Here is a 21240-nt window from a genome sequence, read left to right on the forward strand (position 1 = left end):
ACAATGTAGCATAAGGGAGACGAGGCCTTTTTTTCTTCCACAAGAAATTTTGCACCATTTTAATCAATTTCCGCTCATCCTTCCTTTTTAAATATAATGGAAGAGCTTGAAAGGTGTATAACCATCTGGGGGCTATGACCATATTATATAGGGCAATTCTACCCAAGAGAGAAAGTGGAAGGGGCCCCCAGGCCTCCAGTTGCTTGTTACTGTCTTGCAGCAGCCTTTGCATATTATGTTCATAAAGCTTTGACAAGTCCATAGTAATATGTACTCCCAAGTATTTTAAGAAAGTTTGTGTCCATTGGAAAGGAAAGTTTCCTGACCATGTTGTCTGCACCTCCGGGGTCACCGGCAGGGCCATAGATTTGTGCAAGTTTAATCTGAAGCCAGAGTACTTCCCGTATCGCTCAATTATTTGTAGCAGAATCTTTAGAGTTTTAGAGGGCTCTCTCAAAATTACTAGTAAATCATCTGCATAAGCTAAGATTCTAACATCCTGTCCTGCCAGACTAACCCCCCGGAGATCTGGAGCCGAGGAGACCCTTCGCAACAGGGGCTCCAGAGACAACAAAAATAATAGGGGAGACAAGGGGCATCCCTGTCTTGTACCACGATGGATCTCAAACTCCGGCTCTCTGGAGCCATTTATCAGCACAGCTGCCCTGGGTTGATCATATAGTGTTTGGGCCGCCCGACTAAACCACCCCTCTATGCCCATGGCCGCCAAAGTCTGAAACATAAACACCCACCCAACCTGATCAAAAGCCTTTTCAGCATCCAAGCTCAGTATCAGGGTGGGTGCCCCAGTCTGTTGGCTAGCAGCCATGGCCATCAGGGTCTTCCTAATATTGTGGCCCGATTGGCGACCTTTCACAAACCCAACCTGCTCTGAACCTATTAGTGATGGAAGGCATTCCGCTAACCGTTCAGCCATTATCTTTGCCAGGATCTTCGTGTCAACATTTAGTAATGATATTGGCCGATAAGATTCTACCTTATCTAAAGGTTTTCCGGGCTTTGGAATTAAGGTTATGAGCACTGAATTGGCATAACTCGGGAATTCCCTCCTCTCCACCACCTCCCGGTAATATTCTAACAAAGAAGCCAGGGCCTCCCCTGTCAATAGTTTATAGTATTCCCCGGAAAATCCATCTGGTCCAGGAGCAGACCACAACTTCAACGTTTTAATCACGTGCTGTAACTCTGTCATTGTTAAGGGTTTGTTCAAATTCTCTAGCTGTGCCTCTGTTACCCTCGGTAGCCCCACCTGGGATAGATATTCTCGTATTTCCGAATCGGGGAGAGGTGAGTTCTTTTGATAAAGTGTTGCAAAATATTTCGTGAATGCCTGTCCAATCTTTTGGCTATCAGTTAGTAGATTCCCGTTAACATCTGTCAGTGTGGTAACCGTCCTTGGGGCTCCCGTATTTTTAATCAGGCGTCCCAGCATTCTACCTGCCCGGTTACCATGCCTCTGTAGTTTATATTTATAAAAGAGAGCTGATTTCATTTCTTTTTCATGTAGGAGACTATTCAACGCCACCTGAGCAACTTTTAGGTTTTCTAGAGTTATTGCCGTCGGGTGGTGCAGGTGAATTCTTTTTGCCTTTTGCAATTGGCGTTCTAAACTCAGGATGGCTGCCGTTCTCTTTTTATTTTTAATGGTACAATAAGCTATAATAGCCCCCCGTACAACTGCTTTAGAGGCGGTCCAAAACAGTTCAGGCTGGTGCATAGCATGCCAGTTATTGTATGTCATGTATTGTTCCCAACTTTTCCGTATGTGTACCCGCAGGCGTGAGTCCTGGTATAGGTGTGCTGGGAATCTCCACCCCCTGCTCCCCCTAGCCTCTATGTTAATGTTAAGATCCATCCACACCAACGCATGGTCTGCCACTTCCTCTGGGCCTATTGATGTTTTTCCTACCAGGTGAAATAGAGAGCGTGTCAGCAAAATATAGTCTATTCGAGCAAATGTACCATGAGCTCTCGACCTGTGCGTGTAGTCTTTCTCTCCTGGGTGGTGTATTCTCCAAGGGTCTACCAGGTCAAGGGTCTTATTAAATGACTGAAATTCTCTAGCCCTTGTTCCCCTATATTGTGATTCTTTTGTACTTGAGCAATCTTGCCGAGGGTCAATCACCGCATTAAAATCTCCCACTACAATCATATTCCCATTCCTATTTTGCAAGCATTTCCCTGCTAGTTTTGGGAGGAAAGATGTATCATGATTATTAGGACCATAAAGAACCAAAAGTAGCAATTCCTTACCCTGCAACCATATATTTAACAATATGTAATCTCCCTTGGTTCCCTTATCTATCACAGTTGCTTTATATGGGAGTCCTCTCCTAAACAATACCACCACCCCTCCTTTGCGGCTTTGAGATGATGCCGCAAATACCTCACCAACCCAATATTTTTGCAGTTTAGAATGTTCTAGGTCAGTAAGGCGTGTTTCTTGAAGGCAAGCAATATCGGCCTTATGCCTCTTTAACGCTGAGAGAATCTTAGATCTCTTGGTTGGGGAACTAATACCCCCAACATTCCATGATATTATCCTAGTCGACATCTCCCAGGGCTTCTGTTTTCAGTAACCAGTCTCCTCATTCCCAGCTTATTATGAGTACCCCCCAGCTCCAAGATCTCAGTCCCAAAACTTACCACTAGAAATCTCTTTAGTTCAAACAACTCCCCCAATCTGCCCTGCCTAAGTGTATTCCTACCCCACTGGTGCCCTGCTATTACTTTCATGTTTTTAACCCCTGTATCCCAACCTCCCTTCATATCCAACCCTATAGCCATGCTCCTAGGTCCAAGCCTGGAGCTGGTAAGAGATCACCTGAAGTGCTACGAGCCCTCAACTCCAATAAAACAATAACTTTAACATTATCTGCTCACCACTGCCATTATAGATTATAGTCTTATGGTCAGTAAAGTTACCATGCACTCTAGTCTCCTGCCAGGGCGTCCTGATCACGGAGACCAATTTTTGCTGCATCTGGTGTGTTGAATGACCGCCATTGTCCTTGGATTTGTACTTTCAAAGTTGCTGGGTATTGGAGAACAAAGCGAATTTGTTTTTGAACTAACGAGGAACACAGAGAGTGAAATTTACGTCTCCGCTCCTGAACTCCTATTGAATAGTCCTGGAACATCAGAATTTGTCGTCCTTCATGCTTTAACTCTCCCCTGCGGATCTTGAATCCTTGCAGTACTTCCATTTTGTGCCGATAATTTAACAGCTTTGCTATAATCACTCGTGGTCTTCCCTGGGGTTCTCTGCTGCGGCCCACCCTGCGCTCTTTCAATGATCAGGGGCCCAAAGGAGTCTGATAGCGCCAGTTCTTTTGATAGCCATCCGGTAAGCCACTCCACCAAATTTTTATCAGGTATGTTTTCCGATAGACCTACAATCTGCACGTTGTTCCTGCGGGAGCGGTTTTAAAGATCCTCTAACTTGTCCGCATGTTCTTGGAGTTGTTGTTTGATATCATGTAAATCTACGCCATAGCCGCGGGAATCATCTTCCAGAGCAGAAGCCCTGGTCTCAAGGTCCTCCGTTCGTGTCTCTAAGCCTTCCAATTTTGTGTGGAAAACATCCAGCTTTTGATCTAGTGCATCCCATTTGGGTTGCCAAGCCTTTGCCACCGCCATAGTTAGCTGCTCGAGTTGCGACGCCGAAAAAGTCTGGCCTGCTGAAAGCGGGTCCTCCGCCATCTTGGATTCCAGAGTGGGCGCTTCAATCTTGTCTTTTTCTTTTTTCCCCGTTCGTAGCGCCATTCCAGGGGGAGATTGCTTGAGATATTTGTCCATACAGGTATATTTCGCCCGATTTCGGTCTCCGGATTTTATGCTTTGCAGTGGTTATATAGATTTAGGAGCGAGGGCTCTCGAGCTGCAGCAGAACATGTCTGTTCAGCTCATCGCGTCACGTGATCTCCAAAAACCCCACTTTAAAAACTTTTTTTCCAGCCTGTATGCCAGCCTCAAATGCCGTACCCACCTCCATGACAGCAGAATGTGTTCGATCCTGTCACAGCCTTTCCCTGGGTCAGATGTGGCTCTCGGGTGCAGTACAGGGTCACATGAGCATTGCATTGTGGTGGGTGTAGGGTATTGGGGCTCCGTGATTTCATTAGCTTGTGTTACAGTCTCACGATGTTGGTAGTTGGTAGGCTCTTCTCCCATGGTGCTTTTCCCCCTGCCTACTGGGTCAGAGTGTGCCCTGTTGTGTTTCCTGTTGTAGTCCATGCGGTAGTGGCCATTTTTGTAAGCCAGTTTTAGTTCCCTTTCCTGTGTTAGCCATGTTAGAGAACTTAGTTCTTACCTTGAATGTGGCTGAAAGAGGGCATTGTACAGCATTCTGCCAGCTCTGACCTACTGCTAATCTCAGTACCAGGGAGACTCGTTGCCAGTGGGGCACAACCTCTGATCTGCAGTTAAACTGTGAGTAAACGCGGTTATTCCAATAAAGGATGTTTTCGGAGAGATTAGTCTTCAGGTGTCAACTGGTGTGCCAATGTTATACAGCAGCAACAAGTCCTAGAGGCCTGCGTGTATGCAGGTCCCTAGAGCACTTTTAGTGGGTACCGCCGTGCACTTCAGCCAGGTGGCCCCAGGCCCATCCCCCCCCCCCCCCCCCCCCACCTGTAACACTTGTGCTGGTAAATGGGAGGCCTCCAAAACCCACTGTACCCACATGTAGGTGCCCCCTTCACCACTAAGAGCTATGGTAGTGTTGTACATTTGTGGGTAGTGGGTTTTGGGAGAGGGGGGTTGGGAGCTCAGCACCCGTGGTAAGGGAGCTATGCATGTGGGAGCTTTTTCTGAAGTCCACCACACTGACCTAGGGTGCCCAGTTGGTATCCTGGCATATCAGGGGGGCGAGTGTACTACGAATCGTGGCCCCTCCCACGACCAAATGGCTCGGATTAGGACGTTTTTGAGCTGGGCGTTTTTAGTTTCCATTATCGCTAAAAAAAACCAAACGCCCAGCACAAAAACGTCCATTTTTTTCGAAAATACGGTTCGGCCCGCCCCTTCACGGACCCGTTCTCGGAGATAAACGCCCATGGAGAGAGGCGTTTGCGTTCGATTATGCCCCTCTATGTCTCACATTATCACATTCACTCTCTGTGTCTCACACTCACTCTCACACACACACAATCGGTCTCATACACTTTCGGTCTCACAGAGAGTCTTTGTATCGCACACATACTCTCTCACACTCTCTCTGTCTCACACACACTCTGTCTCTCACACACAGTGTATCTGTGTGAAAAACACTCTCTCACACTCGCTCTGTCTCACATACGCACTCACACACACACTAATTCTCACACACACTCGCACCCAGTCTCTCTCACTCTGTCACACACACACACTCGCACATTCACTCTCTCTCTCTCTCTCACACAGTCACTCTCACACACACTCTGTCAAACATACACACTCCAAGAAAAACCTTGCTAGTGCCCTTTTCATTTGTGTCAGAAACAGGCCTTTTTTGCTAGTTGAAACATAAAAAAATGAATTTTAGAGCGTGAACCTAACATTTACATAACATATAAAGCCACAGATATTTAGGGAAAATTATTTACCTTTAAAACATATTATTAAAATAAGCTAAAATTAAAATATTGATCTTGATGTAATCATACAATCGGTGTCTTAATGAATATATATTGAAAGAACCACAAAATGATGTGCATTACATTATTAACATGTCCTTGTGGAACCATCTATCGAACATCATAAAATCTATAATGATGAAATAATGAATGTTTCCTCACAGGGCTTTTACCTCTGTATAGATTTAAATGATATTTTAATATGCCTTGAGCAGGATACCTGATGCTACAGTTGGTTTGGGCAGACAGTTGCAGAATGTTGGGGCCTAGATTCCAACTTCACCCCCCTAGGCCCATTTTACTCTGTTCCAGGCTGCACTCTCATATAGTTTGTATATAGTTTCAGATTGCGAGCCTAATTGACCAATGTTTGTTTTTTTGGTGAGCCTGGATGTAGGGATACACTAATTGTGAGAATTGTTCTCAGAAAAAAGTGAAGATATTAACCTATAGCAGGTATTCTCTGAGGACAGCACACCTTATAATCTCACAACCCTCCTGCCTCCCCTTGGAGTTGTCTCCTATTTTTTTTTCTTTTTTTATGCTGCGTTCTCTCAGCAGGCGGGAAGGCACTCACATATGCGTGGTAGAGCGACTCTTGCACGCCACCCTCTGTTTTTTTTAGCTTGTTACAAGCTCCAGACCAGGCAACACAGGATTGCGTTACCCAACTGTGAGAATGTAAGGCGTGCTGTCCTCTAAAAATACCTGCTTACAGGTAAGTATCCTCACTGCTCAGCGTTACTCAGTGTGCAGCCTTCTTTCTCCGAGGACAAGCAGGCTCAATATTCTTACAAGTGGGTCATTGTCTGTGTCGGCCCAGAAGACGGAAGAAACCTTTCAGAGCTCTGGAACCTTCCCAAACGTTCCGTCGCGCGATCAGTTCTTTTTCTTCCGCGCCTTGAGAGAGTTGTGCTCGCCGCTACTCCCTTGTGTTTTGCTCAGGAGACTGCTTTTTTCGAGTTTATTGCTCCCTTTTTTCTTCTTTTATTTAACTTCCTCAAGTAAAAAATTAAAAAAAATTTTTTTTATTTTTTGTTTTTTCCTCATTTTTACAAGTTTCCTTTCTTTTTTCATTGCGGCCGCCTTTAGGCTGCTCGGCCGTGTCTTTTTTCCCTTTTTTGTGCCTTTTTAATTGGCACAATCGAGCCTTTTGATTTCGTGGACGCTATTTTCCCGCTCATGTCATCGAAGACTCCCAGCGGCTTCAAATGCTGTACTCGCTGCAACCGGACTATCTCGGGCACCAACCCCCACGCGTGGTGCCTCCAGTGTCTTGGGCCTGATCATCTTCCAGCTGCCTGTAAGCTGTGTAAGTCAATGAAGAAAAGGACCCAGGTGGCTCGAGAGGCTCAGCGCGAGAGACTTTTTTCTGATCAGTCCGGTCCTTCGATATCGGCATCGACATCGGTACAGAGGTCGACGTCGAGGGAAGCAGTGACACCGACAGCCCAGGTAATGGCTGCTGAAAGACCGCTTCGAGCTGGGAGCAGCGAGGCATCGAGTGGGTCTCCACCCGTCTCGAGGCCTACTGCTATGCAGGCCCCCCGGGACCGACCTTTGTTGGACCCGGCCCCGAGGAGGTGTGAGGATTCCACGTCGTCCTCACCGGTACCGAGGAGTCTCGATGACGGGGGTCAAGCAAAGGCGAAGAAGCATCGTCATCGATCTCCTTCCAGGCATGGTACCTAGAGCTCCGGGGAGCCGAGGGAGTCGGCACCCGAGAAGCGTCGGAGCCGGGAGGATTGCTCACCCTCCATTCAGGAGGTGTCGATGCGTCGGTCGTCTGGCAGCCTGGTACCAGCTCTCGAGCCCCCTCAGATTCTGGCACAGACTCCTGCACCGGCCCCACAGCCTTTTCCAATGGCAGCTCTCAACGAGCGCATCCGGGCCCTTCTTCCAGAGCTTCTAGAAGGGTTGCTTTGTCAGTCTGCCTCAGTGTCAGGGGTGCTTGCGCCTCCCGTACCGACTGCGGAGACGGCATCTGGGCCATCACATGTGAGGGAGGTCCCCGCCCTCGGTGCCGCTTGCCACCCGGGTCGACTCCCCCTCAACGTCAGTGGAGGAAGCTTCACCGGAGTCCAAGCAGGGGTCGACTTCTCGACATCCCCCACGAGGTCGTCGATCCTTGAAGTTGAGGCAGGCTCGGGTTTGGGCTGCTCTTAGGGAGCTTCTGTCTGATACCGAAGAGGAGCGCTCATGGGGAGAAGAGGAAGACCCCAGGTATTTTTCGGAGGAAGAGTCCTGTGGGCTTCCCTCTGATCCTACTCCACCGATTGAAGTAAGGATGTCTCCACCTGAGAGTCTTACTTTCTCATCCTTTGTGCGGGAAATGTCTAAGGACATTCCATTCCCTATGGAGGTTGTGGATGAGCCCAGGGCTGAGATGCTCGAGGTCCTGGATTATCCTTCTCCACCTGCAGAGGTTGCAACGGCTCAGAGAAGTGCTGATGCGGAATTGGTCTTGCCCTCTCTCTAATCCAGTGGTCCCCAAGAAGTCTGAGTCCCAGTACAGAGTCCATGGAGAGCCTGTAATGGTGAAGGCCCAACTTCCTTACGATTCCATGGTGGTGGACTCTGCTCTCAGAAGAGCTAAGAGTACTAGGGACTGTGCCTCGTCGCCCCCAGGCAGAGAGTATAGGACCTTTGATTCTTTTGGGAGGAGAACGTATCAGGCCGCAATGCTCGCTGCCAAGATCCAAACATACCAGCTCTACACGAGCTACAGGTATATATCTTCATTTTATCAGAGTCATAACGAACTTCTCTGATAAGGTTGCACATTGAGTAACGAGCAGTGCTATGATGCTGAGATATTGAGACATTGTAACACTGAGAGACGCTGAAAAAAGCTGGAATTCGTTGGGTGCGGTATACACACCTGGCGAGATTAAGTGCACCTGTTTCTATTATTTAAGTTATAGAAAAATAACACGATGTTATGTTGATATAGAAAGATTGGCACATATAGAGTGCAAATATTTTTTTTCTGGGAGTGTATATTATGAGATCATACTAGTGCATATATATGGGAAAAAACCTGGATGTTAGTTGCTTGTCTAGGGATAAGTCAAGATATGCATTTATATCCATGTGCGAAATGTCATGCGTAACGCACAAGAGTATATGAGTATAAGCAAGTAGATACTTCATTCATTCAATTATCCCCAAAGAGCTCTGATAATGTTTAGAGTAAACTAGGATAAACTGGATCTGAGGATAGTATCAGGCTCTATACCCATGATTTATTGATTTATAGACTCATTGAGAGCCTAGAATAGTATATACATTCCTAGAATTGATAATATGGGAAGGTAGAGATAAGTGAGTGGTGTGAATAGTGTGCATGAGGTTGATTGAGAATGTGATAGGATTGACCTTGTAATTACACATTTACATATTTTCTTTTAGGTTTAGGGTCTATCACTATTTATGTGAGAGCACTGGTTTTGTTTGCTCACGTGATAATTAAAAAAGTTCTTTGGAGACGTTCAGTGATTGAGAAACTTGATCACCCATAGAAACAGAATTTATCTTTGAGTATTGCTTTGCTTGGGTGAGTTAACACTCTGAGAACCTCTCCTTCACTCATAAAAAATTTCTAGAGTCTTCTGTGGTCAATCCTCTCACATTTCTCTATAAGATTGTACTCTGGTTTGTTTTCAAAAGAAGCAGAACCCTTATGTCACATCTGAGTTCTAGGGATTGGATTAAGACTAAGCTTTGTTAGTACTGAAGTATTCATCCTTGGTTTACATTGCTATGTGTGTGTATTTTTTTAAACGGGAGAGTTGGCGATTACAGGCAATCGATAACTGTGTGTAATATGTAATGACCTATATCCTTTCTCTATTAGGATGTAGATGATTTCTTTGAACATGAGAGGACATTTCTTGTAGAGTACCACAACCGAGTCAAAGATGCATCTCTGAAGTCTGACAAAATGACAAGGTCGCACAAAAGTATGTTTCAGTTCTATACATTGGTAATTTTGTCCATTCTGATAAATATTGAGATCTGTTTTCCTACCGAGCCTTTGTGTGAAGAGCAACCTCATTTTCAGCTTGTAATTACATGATAGTACTTCAGGATTATTTTATTCAGTTATAAACCTTTTGTATTTTACAATCTACTATAATAAAACTCACCCTCAACGTTCTGAAGACAACGTTCTGAAGTCACTCAGTCACTCCCTGAAGGGTTCGTGGATTCATGGTGGTGAAGCCACTCCACTGACCTGTGCCCCGCCCACGCGTCAAACGTCAGAACGTTGTCTTCAGAACAGTAAACTAAAGGAAGGGATCGCAACCAAGCAGGTGGTGGAGTAGGGAAACATGCGGAGCGTGTTTCCCTACTCCTCCCCCTGCCTAGGAAACGAAGCCCACCAACCTCCAGACCCACCCGTGGAAAAAATCTGGAGGGAAACCACCTCCAAAGCTCCGGAGTCCAAATGACTCCGGACACCAGTGTTTCAAGTCCAACCCCCCCCCCCCCCCCCAAGCCACCCACCAAAGCTGCAGTTCGAAAGAAGCCCTGCCCACAGAATGCAGGAGGTGCAACCCCCCCCCCCCCCCCAAGCCACCCACCGTCGCGTTGCTTTGCCGGCGGGGGACCCAAAACCTCGCCAGCAGAAGTCCTGTGTTGTCTGCTGAGTCTCACTCCAGCGATCTTTGGCGTTGCTAGCCTGTGCAGGCAGGGCTTCTGTGCATCTGACGTCCTGCACGTCCAGGACGTCAGACGCACAGAACCCCGCCCTGCACAGGCTAGCAAGCAACGCCGAAGATCGCTGGAATGAGACTCAGCAGACAACACAGGACTTCTGCTGGCGGGATTTTGGGTCACCCGCCAGCAAAACTACGTGACGGTGGGTGGGATGGCAGCGGGCGGGTGCATCGCGGTGGGTGGGATGGTGGCGGGGGGGGGGGGGGGCATCGCGCTGAGGAGGCACTTCCTTCCTTCCCCACAAAACTGAACTATACAACACACACACACACACTCTCTCATCTGGCAGCGCTTCCTTAACCCCCCCCACCCCCACACACACACTTACTCTCATTTGGTCACACTTCCTCAACGCACCCCCCAACACACACACACTCTCACATCTGCCAGCGCTTCCTGAAACCCCTGCCCCCCCCCACACTCATCTGGCAGTGGTTACTGGACCCCCCACACACACACACACATACACACTCTCATTTGGCCACACTTCCTCAATGCCCCCCCCCCCCCCCAACACACACACACTCTCTCATCTGGCAGCGCTTCCTGAAATCCCTGCCCCCCACACACACACACACTCACTCATCTGACAACCCCCCCCCCCACCACACACACTCAGTCTCTCATCTGGCAGCCCTTCCTGAAGCCCCCCCCCCCACACACACTCTCATGTGGAAACGCTTGATAAAACGCCCCCCCCCCCCCTCCCCACACACACACTCACTCACTCATCTGGCAGCACTTCCAGAACCCCCACAACCCTCTTCTTCCAAGCTGAACCCCCCCCCCCCAACATACCCACACAACACACACACCCTCTCTCTCATCTGGCAGCACTTCCTGAAACCCCATACACACACACACTCACTCACTCTCTCTCTCAACTGGCAGCATTTCCTGAACCCCCCCCCCCCCCCCTCCACACACACACTCACTCTCTCTCATCTGGCAGCGCTTCCTGAAACCCCATACACACACACATACACACTCACTCTCTCTCTCATCTGGCAGCGCTTCCTGAACCCCCTGCCCCCCCCCCCCCAACACACACACTCTGGCATCGCTTCCTGAACCCCCCCACACACACTCACTCTCTCACTCACATCTGGTAGCGCTTCATGAACCCCCCGCACCCCTCTTCTTCCAAGCTGAACCCCCCCCCCCCAACACACACACTCTCTCTCTCTCTCCCCCTCCTCCAGCACACCAATTGCTTGGGTGCAGTGGCGGGACTCTCAGACAACAGAGAGGGGGGGGGGGGGGGGCCTGACACCAGAGAGAGAGAGGAAGGGCGGTATCTCTGTCACACACACCTTCTCTCTCTTAAATACAATGTCTTTCTGACTCTCACACACTCTCACACTGTATCACATTCACTCTCTGTGTCACACAGTCACTCACACACTCGCTTGGTCTCATACACTCTCACAGAGAATCTGTGTCTCACACACACTCTCTCGCACACACACACACTCTCTCTCACACTGTCTCACATACGCACTTGCACACACTCTCATTCTCACACACACACACTGACAGACACACTCACACCCAGACTCACTCTCTCTCTCTCTCACACACACACTCACACTTTCACTCTCTCTCTCACACACAGTCACTCTCACATACACTCTCCCAAACATACACACTCCGAGGAAAACCTTGCTAGCGCCCGTTTCATTTGTGTGAGAAACGGGCCTTTTTTACTAGTAATAATAATAATACAAGAAAATACTGATAATCCTTCAGATTTTATCATTTTGTTGGTGTTCCTTAAGGTGTTAGATGATACTGTTCAGTTTGACTATAAAGACTTTAAAAATGTGAGAGACCCACAAAGGTGCTTAAGTTTTTTTTTTTTCTGTTTCTTATTGTAAAGCAGCTACAAATGTTTCATTAAGTTTCATAAATGTTTCATCTATGATTTTTAATTAGAAATTTTTCTAAAAAATAATCACCCTGTCAGGGTGGTACAGTTTAGTGATCATTTTCTGTATTTGTGCAGAAGAGCTTAATCGGGGTGGAACCAGGCAATGAAACTCCTTTTAAACCAGATCTTGGGGAGGAGCCAGCAGTAACTCAGGAGCACATAGTTCAGAGTAAGATATCTTCAAAATATACTAGCAGAATATCCAGATAGGCTGTGGTAAAGGGTAAACTCGTTTAGAGGCACTTAAATAGAGGATACAGAGAAATTATTTCAAATCATCTCCTGCTGCACGGCAGGTAGTGAATACATTGTGCGCAAATGCCAGAATGTTCTAAACACTAGAGTGTTAAACTGTATGATGTTGAATGAAGATGTGTATCCAATGGGGCATTGATACCAAGGGATAAATAAGGATGGCATTGAGGTAAACAGGATAAATGGCTGGCAGAAAACAAAATATTGTGGAATTTTTACGCATAGACATTTTGATGGGGGGAGCAGGGAGAGCCTATTCTATAATATCTGTTCCATTATAGAATTCTAGCTTAACCTGGCATTGGTGCAACTTACATTTAGGCATCTGGAGTTACACTAGCCATAGTCCTGATATAACAACGGGTGCAGCAGGGCATGTGTAACTTAAAGTATTCAATAAGTTACATATATAACTGGGAGTCTCACCCATGTATCTGCCTGATGTATATCTCCTTTGCAGTTGCATACTTTAGCACTTATGTGCACCTTTATTCAATATCACTTAGAGCACTTACGTGTGTGAGTGCTTCTTTTCCTTGCATTTAAGTGCACTAAGGGGCTCATAAACATGAGTGCCTAGTTATAGAATTGCCATTATCGCTGGAAGGAGAACACTAAGGAAAACTAATGCTGTGGCATTTAGTTGTAAAATGGGAGAGTATGATAAAATGAGGACATTAGAAAAAACTAAAAAGAGCAGTTGCAGCGATTATATTTTACATGAGGCGTGGTCAGTCAAAAAGTAAATCTAGACTGGAAAAGATGAAGACAGACCAAATGACTGCTGGCATGGTTGAAAAGGTGAAGTTGAAGCAGCTCTTAAACCTAGAACAATGCCTTTCCAAAAACAGGAGGATTCAAGTGAAGAAAATGGGAAATGAGCTGGCAAGTTAGGTGCAAAACTTTAATAAATCAAACCAAAAGATAATATGAAAAGAGGCTTGCAATAAAGACAAATATTCCATAAGAAAAACGTTTCAAGTACATTAGAAATAATATGCCTGTGAAAGAGTCGGTTGAACTGCTAGATGACCAGGGAGTAAAAAGAACACTCACTGAAGCAAATCTTGGTGAACCTTGAAGATATAGAACACATGACAAACTAAACTGTAACAAATTACCTGGACTGGATAATATACCTCCTGGAGTTCTGAAATAATTCAGAAATTAAATTGCAGATCAGTTGGTAGAAATGTTTAACCTGTCATTAAAATTGGCTCCAGTACCCCAGGAATGGAGAATGGTTACTGTAATGTTGGTTTTCAAAAAGGGTTCTGGTGAGAGGGGGGATCCAGGAAACTATAGATGGATGAGCCGGACATTGGTAAGGCAAAATTGTAGAGGCCATTCTGAAAAAACAAAATTATTGGTGGTGTTAGACAATACATTAAAATCTTCGCCTCAGTATGCTTCAACACTCACACACACAAAAAAAGCAAATATAATGTTAGACATTAGAAAAGGAATGGAAATAACAGTGAATATTATAATGCTTCCAGACTGATCTGTGGTGTAACATCACCTTGAGTATTGTGTGCACTTCTGGGCACCTGATCTATACAAAGATACAGTAAAACTAGAAAAGGTTCAGGGAAGGGTGACCATAATGGGTCTGATCCATTCCTTTATATCGCTTTGAAGAGAAGAAGAGATAGTTGACAGGAAACCCAAGACATGGTTACTCTTGAGTTCTTTTAAATAATGCTTTCTAATGAGTCGTAGTATTCTTTTTCTGGACTCATTATGACTTGACTTTATTACATAGTTGGTTTACTGTTTTACTAATAATTCTATTAGACTATTTACTATGCTGTTGTGATAAACCTCTTATATTTAGCTATTGAGTTTTACATTTTGATTGCTAATCCACCTTAAACCTCTTTTGGTTAAGCAGATTATAAATGCCAGGTAGTCAAGTTAATTAATCTTAATCTATTTCTGGACGTGCAAGATCACTTAGATGACATTGTTTCTCCTAATGAAAGAAGCCAAATAAACTGAACAGATCATGCATGGACTATATTTGACAAATGCAAGAAGCCAAAAGTACCTTCACACTTGTAGTTTCCACCTTACTTCATTTGTATGCTTCAAAGTACGTGCTTGCTGTATGTAGCTTCATAGCAATCAGTGGAGAGTCTCCCATTACTTCAGGTTTGCTCCCCACCCTTCCAAAAAACTTGATTATAGAGGCGTACACCTTGTTTACTAGGTATTTTCTATACCATCTTTTGTTAGATACATCAAAGTGGTGGTTCACAGTTATTATAATTACAATCAAGGGAAGAAAAAGAAAAGATCTCCATTGTTAGGACAGAAACACACGAAGGTAAAGTTATTAGATATGAAAAGAATGCCATATATTGAACCAAGTAACTGAGTGCAAACATAAGCAGAGCTGAAAGAATCATGGGGACTAACTTTCATGCAGGGAATGCCCAACTAAACAAATGCGTCTTTAATGCGACCTTAAATTTGATTTGGGAGGGTTCTAGACAAAGGGATTGTGTCAAAGAATCCCATAAAGTACAGGCCAGATTGAAAAATCAAATTGATGGGTAGAATCAAAGCAGGCTTGGGCCAGTGCTTTTTTGCTGTCCTAACTTTATCCATTTGTTTAGCCAGTTAGTGTACTTAATATTGCCACTAACCAGCTAAATAGTGGTTCAGCCCAAACTGTCTCTGGACTTCCCCTAACCTAGCCTTTTAGGGAATGGCTGGTTAGATCTGATATTCAGTGGCACTACATGGTTAAGCCTGTCAGCTCAGGGGGGGTTTAACCAGGCAGGAGCTTCTCCTTCTGAGCTAAACTCCTTTAAATATTTACCCCATAGATTTTAAATTGACTATGATATTGACCAGGAAGTCAGTGAACTTGATACAAGAGTAGGGATTCCTGATCCATTCTATGAGCACGGCACAGTACTCAGATTACTGCATTTTGAACAGTTTTCATACTGGGAGAGACCTGACAAAACCACATTACGATAATCCAAATTGAATGTAATAAAGCAATGAATACCTAAGTATTGGTCACGCTTATTTAAGTATGGTTGACCTGAGTGGAGTTTACAAAGGGCAAAAGGTTATAAATAGAAATCAAACAAAATAAAACATGGAAAAGAAAATAAGATGATACCTTTTTTATTGGACATAACTTAATACATTTCTTTATTAGCTTTCGAAGGTTGCCCTTCTTCGTCAGATCGGAAATAAGCAAATGTGGTAGTGTTGCAGGAATTACCACTATTGTTAGCAGAATCTGTGGTACTTCAAGAGTCAAACACCACACACCAGAATGAGAGAGAAGTCTTCTTTATTTGCCAGCAAACAAAGTAGGACATCAGCACTAGGTCTCTTCTTCTCTTTCTCAGCTCTCTGGACCCTGCGTCTCCTGTCTGTCCTTCTCTCCTTCTGTTGTCTCTCTCTTCTAACGTAAGCTGCTTCTGCTCTCAGTTATATAGGGTCTTACACCTCTCTAGCCCCCCTTTCTCACCAGATGGTAAAGAATAGATTGATTACCCTGCCTTGAACTAATTATTACTTACACATTACTTAAAAATATCAGTTACATAGGTTTGATATTTCCCAAACTGACCTATGACCTGGGGCCTCTCACACTAGACATTGTGGCACCTATCTCTTGCATTTTATTATGATTAAATTCTCAGCTAACTTCATAACTTAGGTTCATTGAGGGGCCAGTCCTACATTTATTATTACTTTCAGAAAACCAGTCCTATACTTAGCTATAATTAATCAAGACTTTCCCTGACCTCTTTCACCTATTAGCTTCCTACACAGAACTCGCTAGGACTGTGGATAATTCAAACCAGATGATGACCTCTTAAAACTGCAGACAAAGCTCCACTTGAAAAGTCAGGACACTGGATTGAAAAGATATTCTATATAGAAATAGAACTTATTAATTACACAGAATAAAACATATTCTAAAATAAGCAGAAATCAGAATTCCTTATAAGACAAAATCTAAATCATCAAGAATATCTAAACTATCTTCTTCTAAACAACGTTCAATCTAATCCTTTTAAAACTACAGTATGCCTGGCTCATAATGGTATCCAGATGTGGTAAATAATTACTTCTCTCTGACCTTTCTAACCTTTTAGTCTAGCAAAAGTTAGACATTTGAGTAATTAAAACCAGATGGCATTCCTCCACTTTACAGGACTGAAAAGTTAAAATAGAATTAACAAATATGACTTCTTTGCCCAAGCTGCCTCAGTAGCAGATAGTATATATAAGAGAAACATCAAAACATTACTTTGACAGTCTGACAGAGTGGGAGGGTGGGGGTATGCATGGGGACATCAAAGCATTTCATTGATATTCTAACAGGATGGGTGTTGGTAGGTGAGAGGAGGGTGATAAACAGAGAAATACAACTTTATGGTTTACAATGGGCTAGAAAACCCAGATCCTTATTAAGTCCTGTCTGTTGGGTGTCAAAATATTCAATCATTCTTACTTCAAAGGTCTTACGTTCCTGTATTGTTTTAAAATTACCTTTCAGTATTCTTACTGTGAAATCACTGGTGCAGTGTTCTGGTCTTGTAAAGTGTTGGCCCACAGGAGTGGGGGCTTGACTGGCACCAGCTATTTTCATGTGATGTCTGTGCAGATTGAATCTTGTCTTAAGCATCTGGCCTGTTTCTCCAATATAGCATCCTTCTTTACATTTTTTACACTGAATGATATATACCACATTGGAAGATGAGCATGTAAAAGATTCCTTTATGTTGAATATTTTTCCCTTGTGAATGACTGTGGGGTCCTGTGAAATTTTTGGCATAGCTTGCAGCTGGATATGTTACAGGGAAACGTGCCCTTTTCTTTTTCAGTCTATGTTGGGAGTTTACTTCTGATCAGCTTGTGTTTTAAGTTTGGTGGCTGTCGGAAGGCCAGCACTGGTGGGGATGGGACTATCTCTTTCAGTAATTCATCTTTCTGGAGTAGGGGCTGTAGGTCTCTTATGATTTTCCTCAGTTTCTCCAGCTCTGGGTTGTATGTCACTACAAGGGGAATTCTGTCTGTGGCTTTTTTTTCTTTGTACTGTTGCAGATTTTCCCTGGGTGTTTTGAGGGAAGAGGCAATATTCTTGGAGATTATTTTGGGGTTGTAGCCTTTCTGTTTGAAGGATGCAGTAGGGTTTCAAGGTGTCTGTCTCTATCCTCTGGGTCCGAGCAGATACGGTGGTATCTTGTGGCTTGGCTGTAAATAATGGATCTTTTTGTATGTGAAGGGTGGAAGCTGGAGTTATGGAGGTAGCTGCATCTGGCACATTTCCCTGTAACATATCCAGCTGCAAGCTATGCCAAAACATTTCACAGGACCCCACAGTCATTCACAAGGGAAAAATATTCAACATAAAGGAATCTTTTACATGCTCATCTTCCAATGTGGTATATATCATTCAGTGTATAAAATGTAACGAAGGATGCAATATTGGAGAAACAGGCCAGATGCTTAAGACAAGGTTCAATCTGTACAGACATCACATGAAAATAGCTGGTGCCAGTCAAGCCCCCACTCCTGTGGGCCAACACTTTACAAGACCAGAACACTGCACCAGTGATTTCACAGTAAGAATACTGAAAGGTAATTTTAAAACAATACAGGAACGTAAGACCTTTGAAGTAAGAATGATTGAATATTTTGACACCCAACAGACAGGACTTAATAAGGATCTGGGTTTTCTAGCCCATTGTAAACCATAAAGTTGTATTTCTCTGTTTATCACCCTCCTCTCACCTACCAACACCCATCCTGTTAGAATATCAATGAAATGCTTTGATGTCCCCATGCATACCCCCACCCTCCCACTCTGTCAGACTGTCAAAGTAATGCTTTGATGTTTCTCTTATATATACTATCTGCTACCACATTTGCTTATTTCCGATCTGACGAAGAAGGGCAACCTTCGAAAGCTAATCAAGAAATGTATTAAGTTATGTCCAATTAAAAAGGTATCATCTTATTTTCTTTTCCATGTTTTATTTTGTTTGATTTCTATTGATAACCTTTAAGAGTGGCCTAACACGGCTACCACACCTCTCTATTTAAGATCAAAGGGCAAAAAAAAATGAGGAAATATGCGACATTAAACACAATTGGAAGTTAACAATGACTCCCAGATATTTAAAAGAATCCACCAGTTGGATTGGGTGAGCCACAAAGGAAAGGAACACAAGAGAAGGGCATATATATCTATTAATATTTGAGAAATACAAAGCATCTCATGCTACAGTCTTTACAAGCATGTTTGTGCAACCCCTCCATACTATTACATTTGATGAAAAACTGCCTTAGAAACATAGGGGTAAGATGTTCTGCTCAGGTGATTAAACATCTTTGGGTGAATGTTTTTTTTCCCAGTGCTAGGGTGGCCTGACAACTCAGATATGCTTAAGGCAGGGCAAAGTGGGTGCAGTGTGAATAATTTCCCCATCTCTGTCCCTGAATGTTGTGACATGAAGACACTTTCAACAGAAAAGCTCCTAAAGAGAAGAGGACAAAGTACCATCACAAAAAAGTAACAAAACAAACATTCTTAACATTTAAGTATCTTATCAGCTTCTTTATAATAACACTTACACACCATACACTCTCCAGAGAACTATTAACTAAAATGTAGCAATAGTGTGCAAGGGTTTTGTTTTGCTTGAGATGATTCTGCACCTACAATGTTCCCTGTTTCCTTCCTTAGCTTTCTCTTTGTACGAGTCTTTTTTGCCTCCACAGCTACTTTGTCTAGCCACCTTGCTGACCTTCACTGACGCAAGGACCAGGAAGCTTCCAGTGTGTTCTGTCCTGAATGAAAAGATCTGTACCCAATTATAGAATATTTCAAAAATTATTGAAGATGTTTTTGTTTCAGACATTTATAGATTGCTGTATCTTTAGTAAATTTTGTAATTTTACAGGTTTGCCTGGTTTCTTAGTTTGTAAACCACACTGAACTTGAGAGGCTAGTGCAGGTTGTAAGTACCCTAGGTAATATGAATGTGGTGATAAAACTAAAGACTGTAATGGCATTTTTCCAATATTTGTAAAATTTGTTACACCGCAGTGTCACAAAGCAGTTTACAAGAAGTTCTAGTAAATACCATAAAACGACTAGACTGAGATAGTAAACCAACAAGACACATGGGGGAAGGAAAATGTATAGCACAACAATTGTAACCAGCACACTGTAGTTTAATACTGGAAGATAATAAGAACATAATAAATAAAAAAACATTGCAAAGAAAAAGCTCTCTTAAGAAGCAGCGTCTTCAATGACTTAAATCTAGTATAAGAACGGTTAGACCGTAAGGAAGAAGGAAGTTTATTCTTTAAACTCGGAGCCACGCAACTGAAAGCTGTCATACAGGATGAGTCAAATACTAGTTTTTAAAGAGAGGGAACAACTAGAAAGTTGACATCAGAGCAATGAAGAGATCTTGCAGGATAATATAGTGTAAGCAAATTCAGTAAATACAGAATTCAACCAGTATTAAATGCTGCCTCTTGGATGTCTTAAGTGATGACTACAGCAGACCTTAATATTCAGTCTGCTATTACAGTTTATAGTTCTAGTAGACAGTCAAGTGTAGTCAGTAGCCCTGGTGAACTCTTTCTCCTTTCCTATAGGTGCGTTGGCCCACCCAATCACAACTCAGGCCCACCCAGTCAGTGCTTGGAAAATTGGGCATTAAAAAAAAAAAATCTTTGAAGCCGTTTCGCAGGCAGCGCTTCGCGTCTGCCCTGCGTGCATTGCAAAAGAAGGAAATCACCTCGTCGTCTTTGGGCCTTCCCTCACTGTGTCCCATTTCTCTAGAGACTGCAAGCTGTACAGTATACCTGGTCACTGTACGGTTAGATTGAATGCCAATTGAAAATAATGAGCATTTTAATAGAGACTTAAATGGTGTTAGACATGATGGGGCCTAGGGCAAACTCTAGGGAGGGGGCCCCAAAGCTTGCTTACAGGCCATCCCTTTTTCAAATTCAGTCAGGTTTGGGGACCCCTGTAAACTTGGGGCTCAGGACAATTGCCCTGCTTGCCCACCCCTAACACCGGACCTGTTCCAAAGCATAAATTATAGAATACTATCATTTACCCACATGTTATAGGCAAATAAAACCCCACTCCATGGCTGATGTAAGTGCTCACGCCTAACTTAATTCACATATCTTGCCTGTTGTGCTAGTATTCTAGAATAGATGCTGTATATGTACTGTTTGCTGGTAGATGGTAAATGCCTGGAAACTACTTCGGAGGAAATACAAATATACCATAAAACAGACTAAAAGACTACATTACAAAACAATGATAGGACCAAACTACAAAGACACACACAAACTCTTCTACCTCGTGAATAAATTGTTAGACACCACACCAGTTACAAACAACAGCAAAGACATACCAGGTGTCGACAACCTTGCGAAATACTTCAAGGAGAAAATTATACAATTACGACTTAAAATACCCGCCAGCCCTATTGAATACGCCACACTTCTAGACTGTCTAGACCCAGAAGACGGAATGTACCCAGCAGACAGAACCTGGACCAAATTCGAATTACTATCAGAAGACCTCATCTCTGAAACGCTTAAAAGATTTGCCAAATCCCACTACAAACTAGATATATGCCCAAACAACCTCATGAAATCAGCGCCTCAACAATGCATAAT

At 43.8% G+C, this 21240-nt stretch overlaps 1 protein-coding gene across 2 annotated transcripts in view; it reads left to right on the top strand.

Annotated features, from left to right (window-relative positions):
- The window catches only part of SNX6 (sorting nexin 6), a 165381-nt gene that overhangs the window by 91556 nt on the left and 52585 nt on the right, over positions 1 to 21240 (top strand). For both annotated transcript variants that reach the window (XM_030214380.1, XM_030214379.1), the window contains exon 8: positions 9493 to 9598. In XM_030214380.1, the coding sequence (XP_030070240.1) occupies positions 9493 to 9598 (106 nt within the window). The remainder of the gene's footprint in view (positions 1 to 9492; positions 9599 to 21240) is intronic.

Source organism: Microcaecilia unicolor, chromosome 9 (genome assembly GCF_901765095.1).
Source record: "Microcaecilia unicolor chromosome 9, aMicUni1.1, whole genome shotgun sequence".
Lineage (NCBI taxonomy): Eukaryota > Metazoa > Chordata > Amphibia > Gymnophiona > Siphonopidae > Microcaecilia > Microcaecilia unicolor.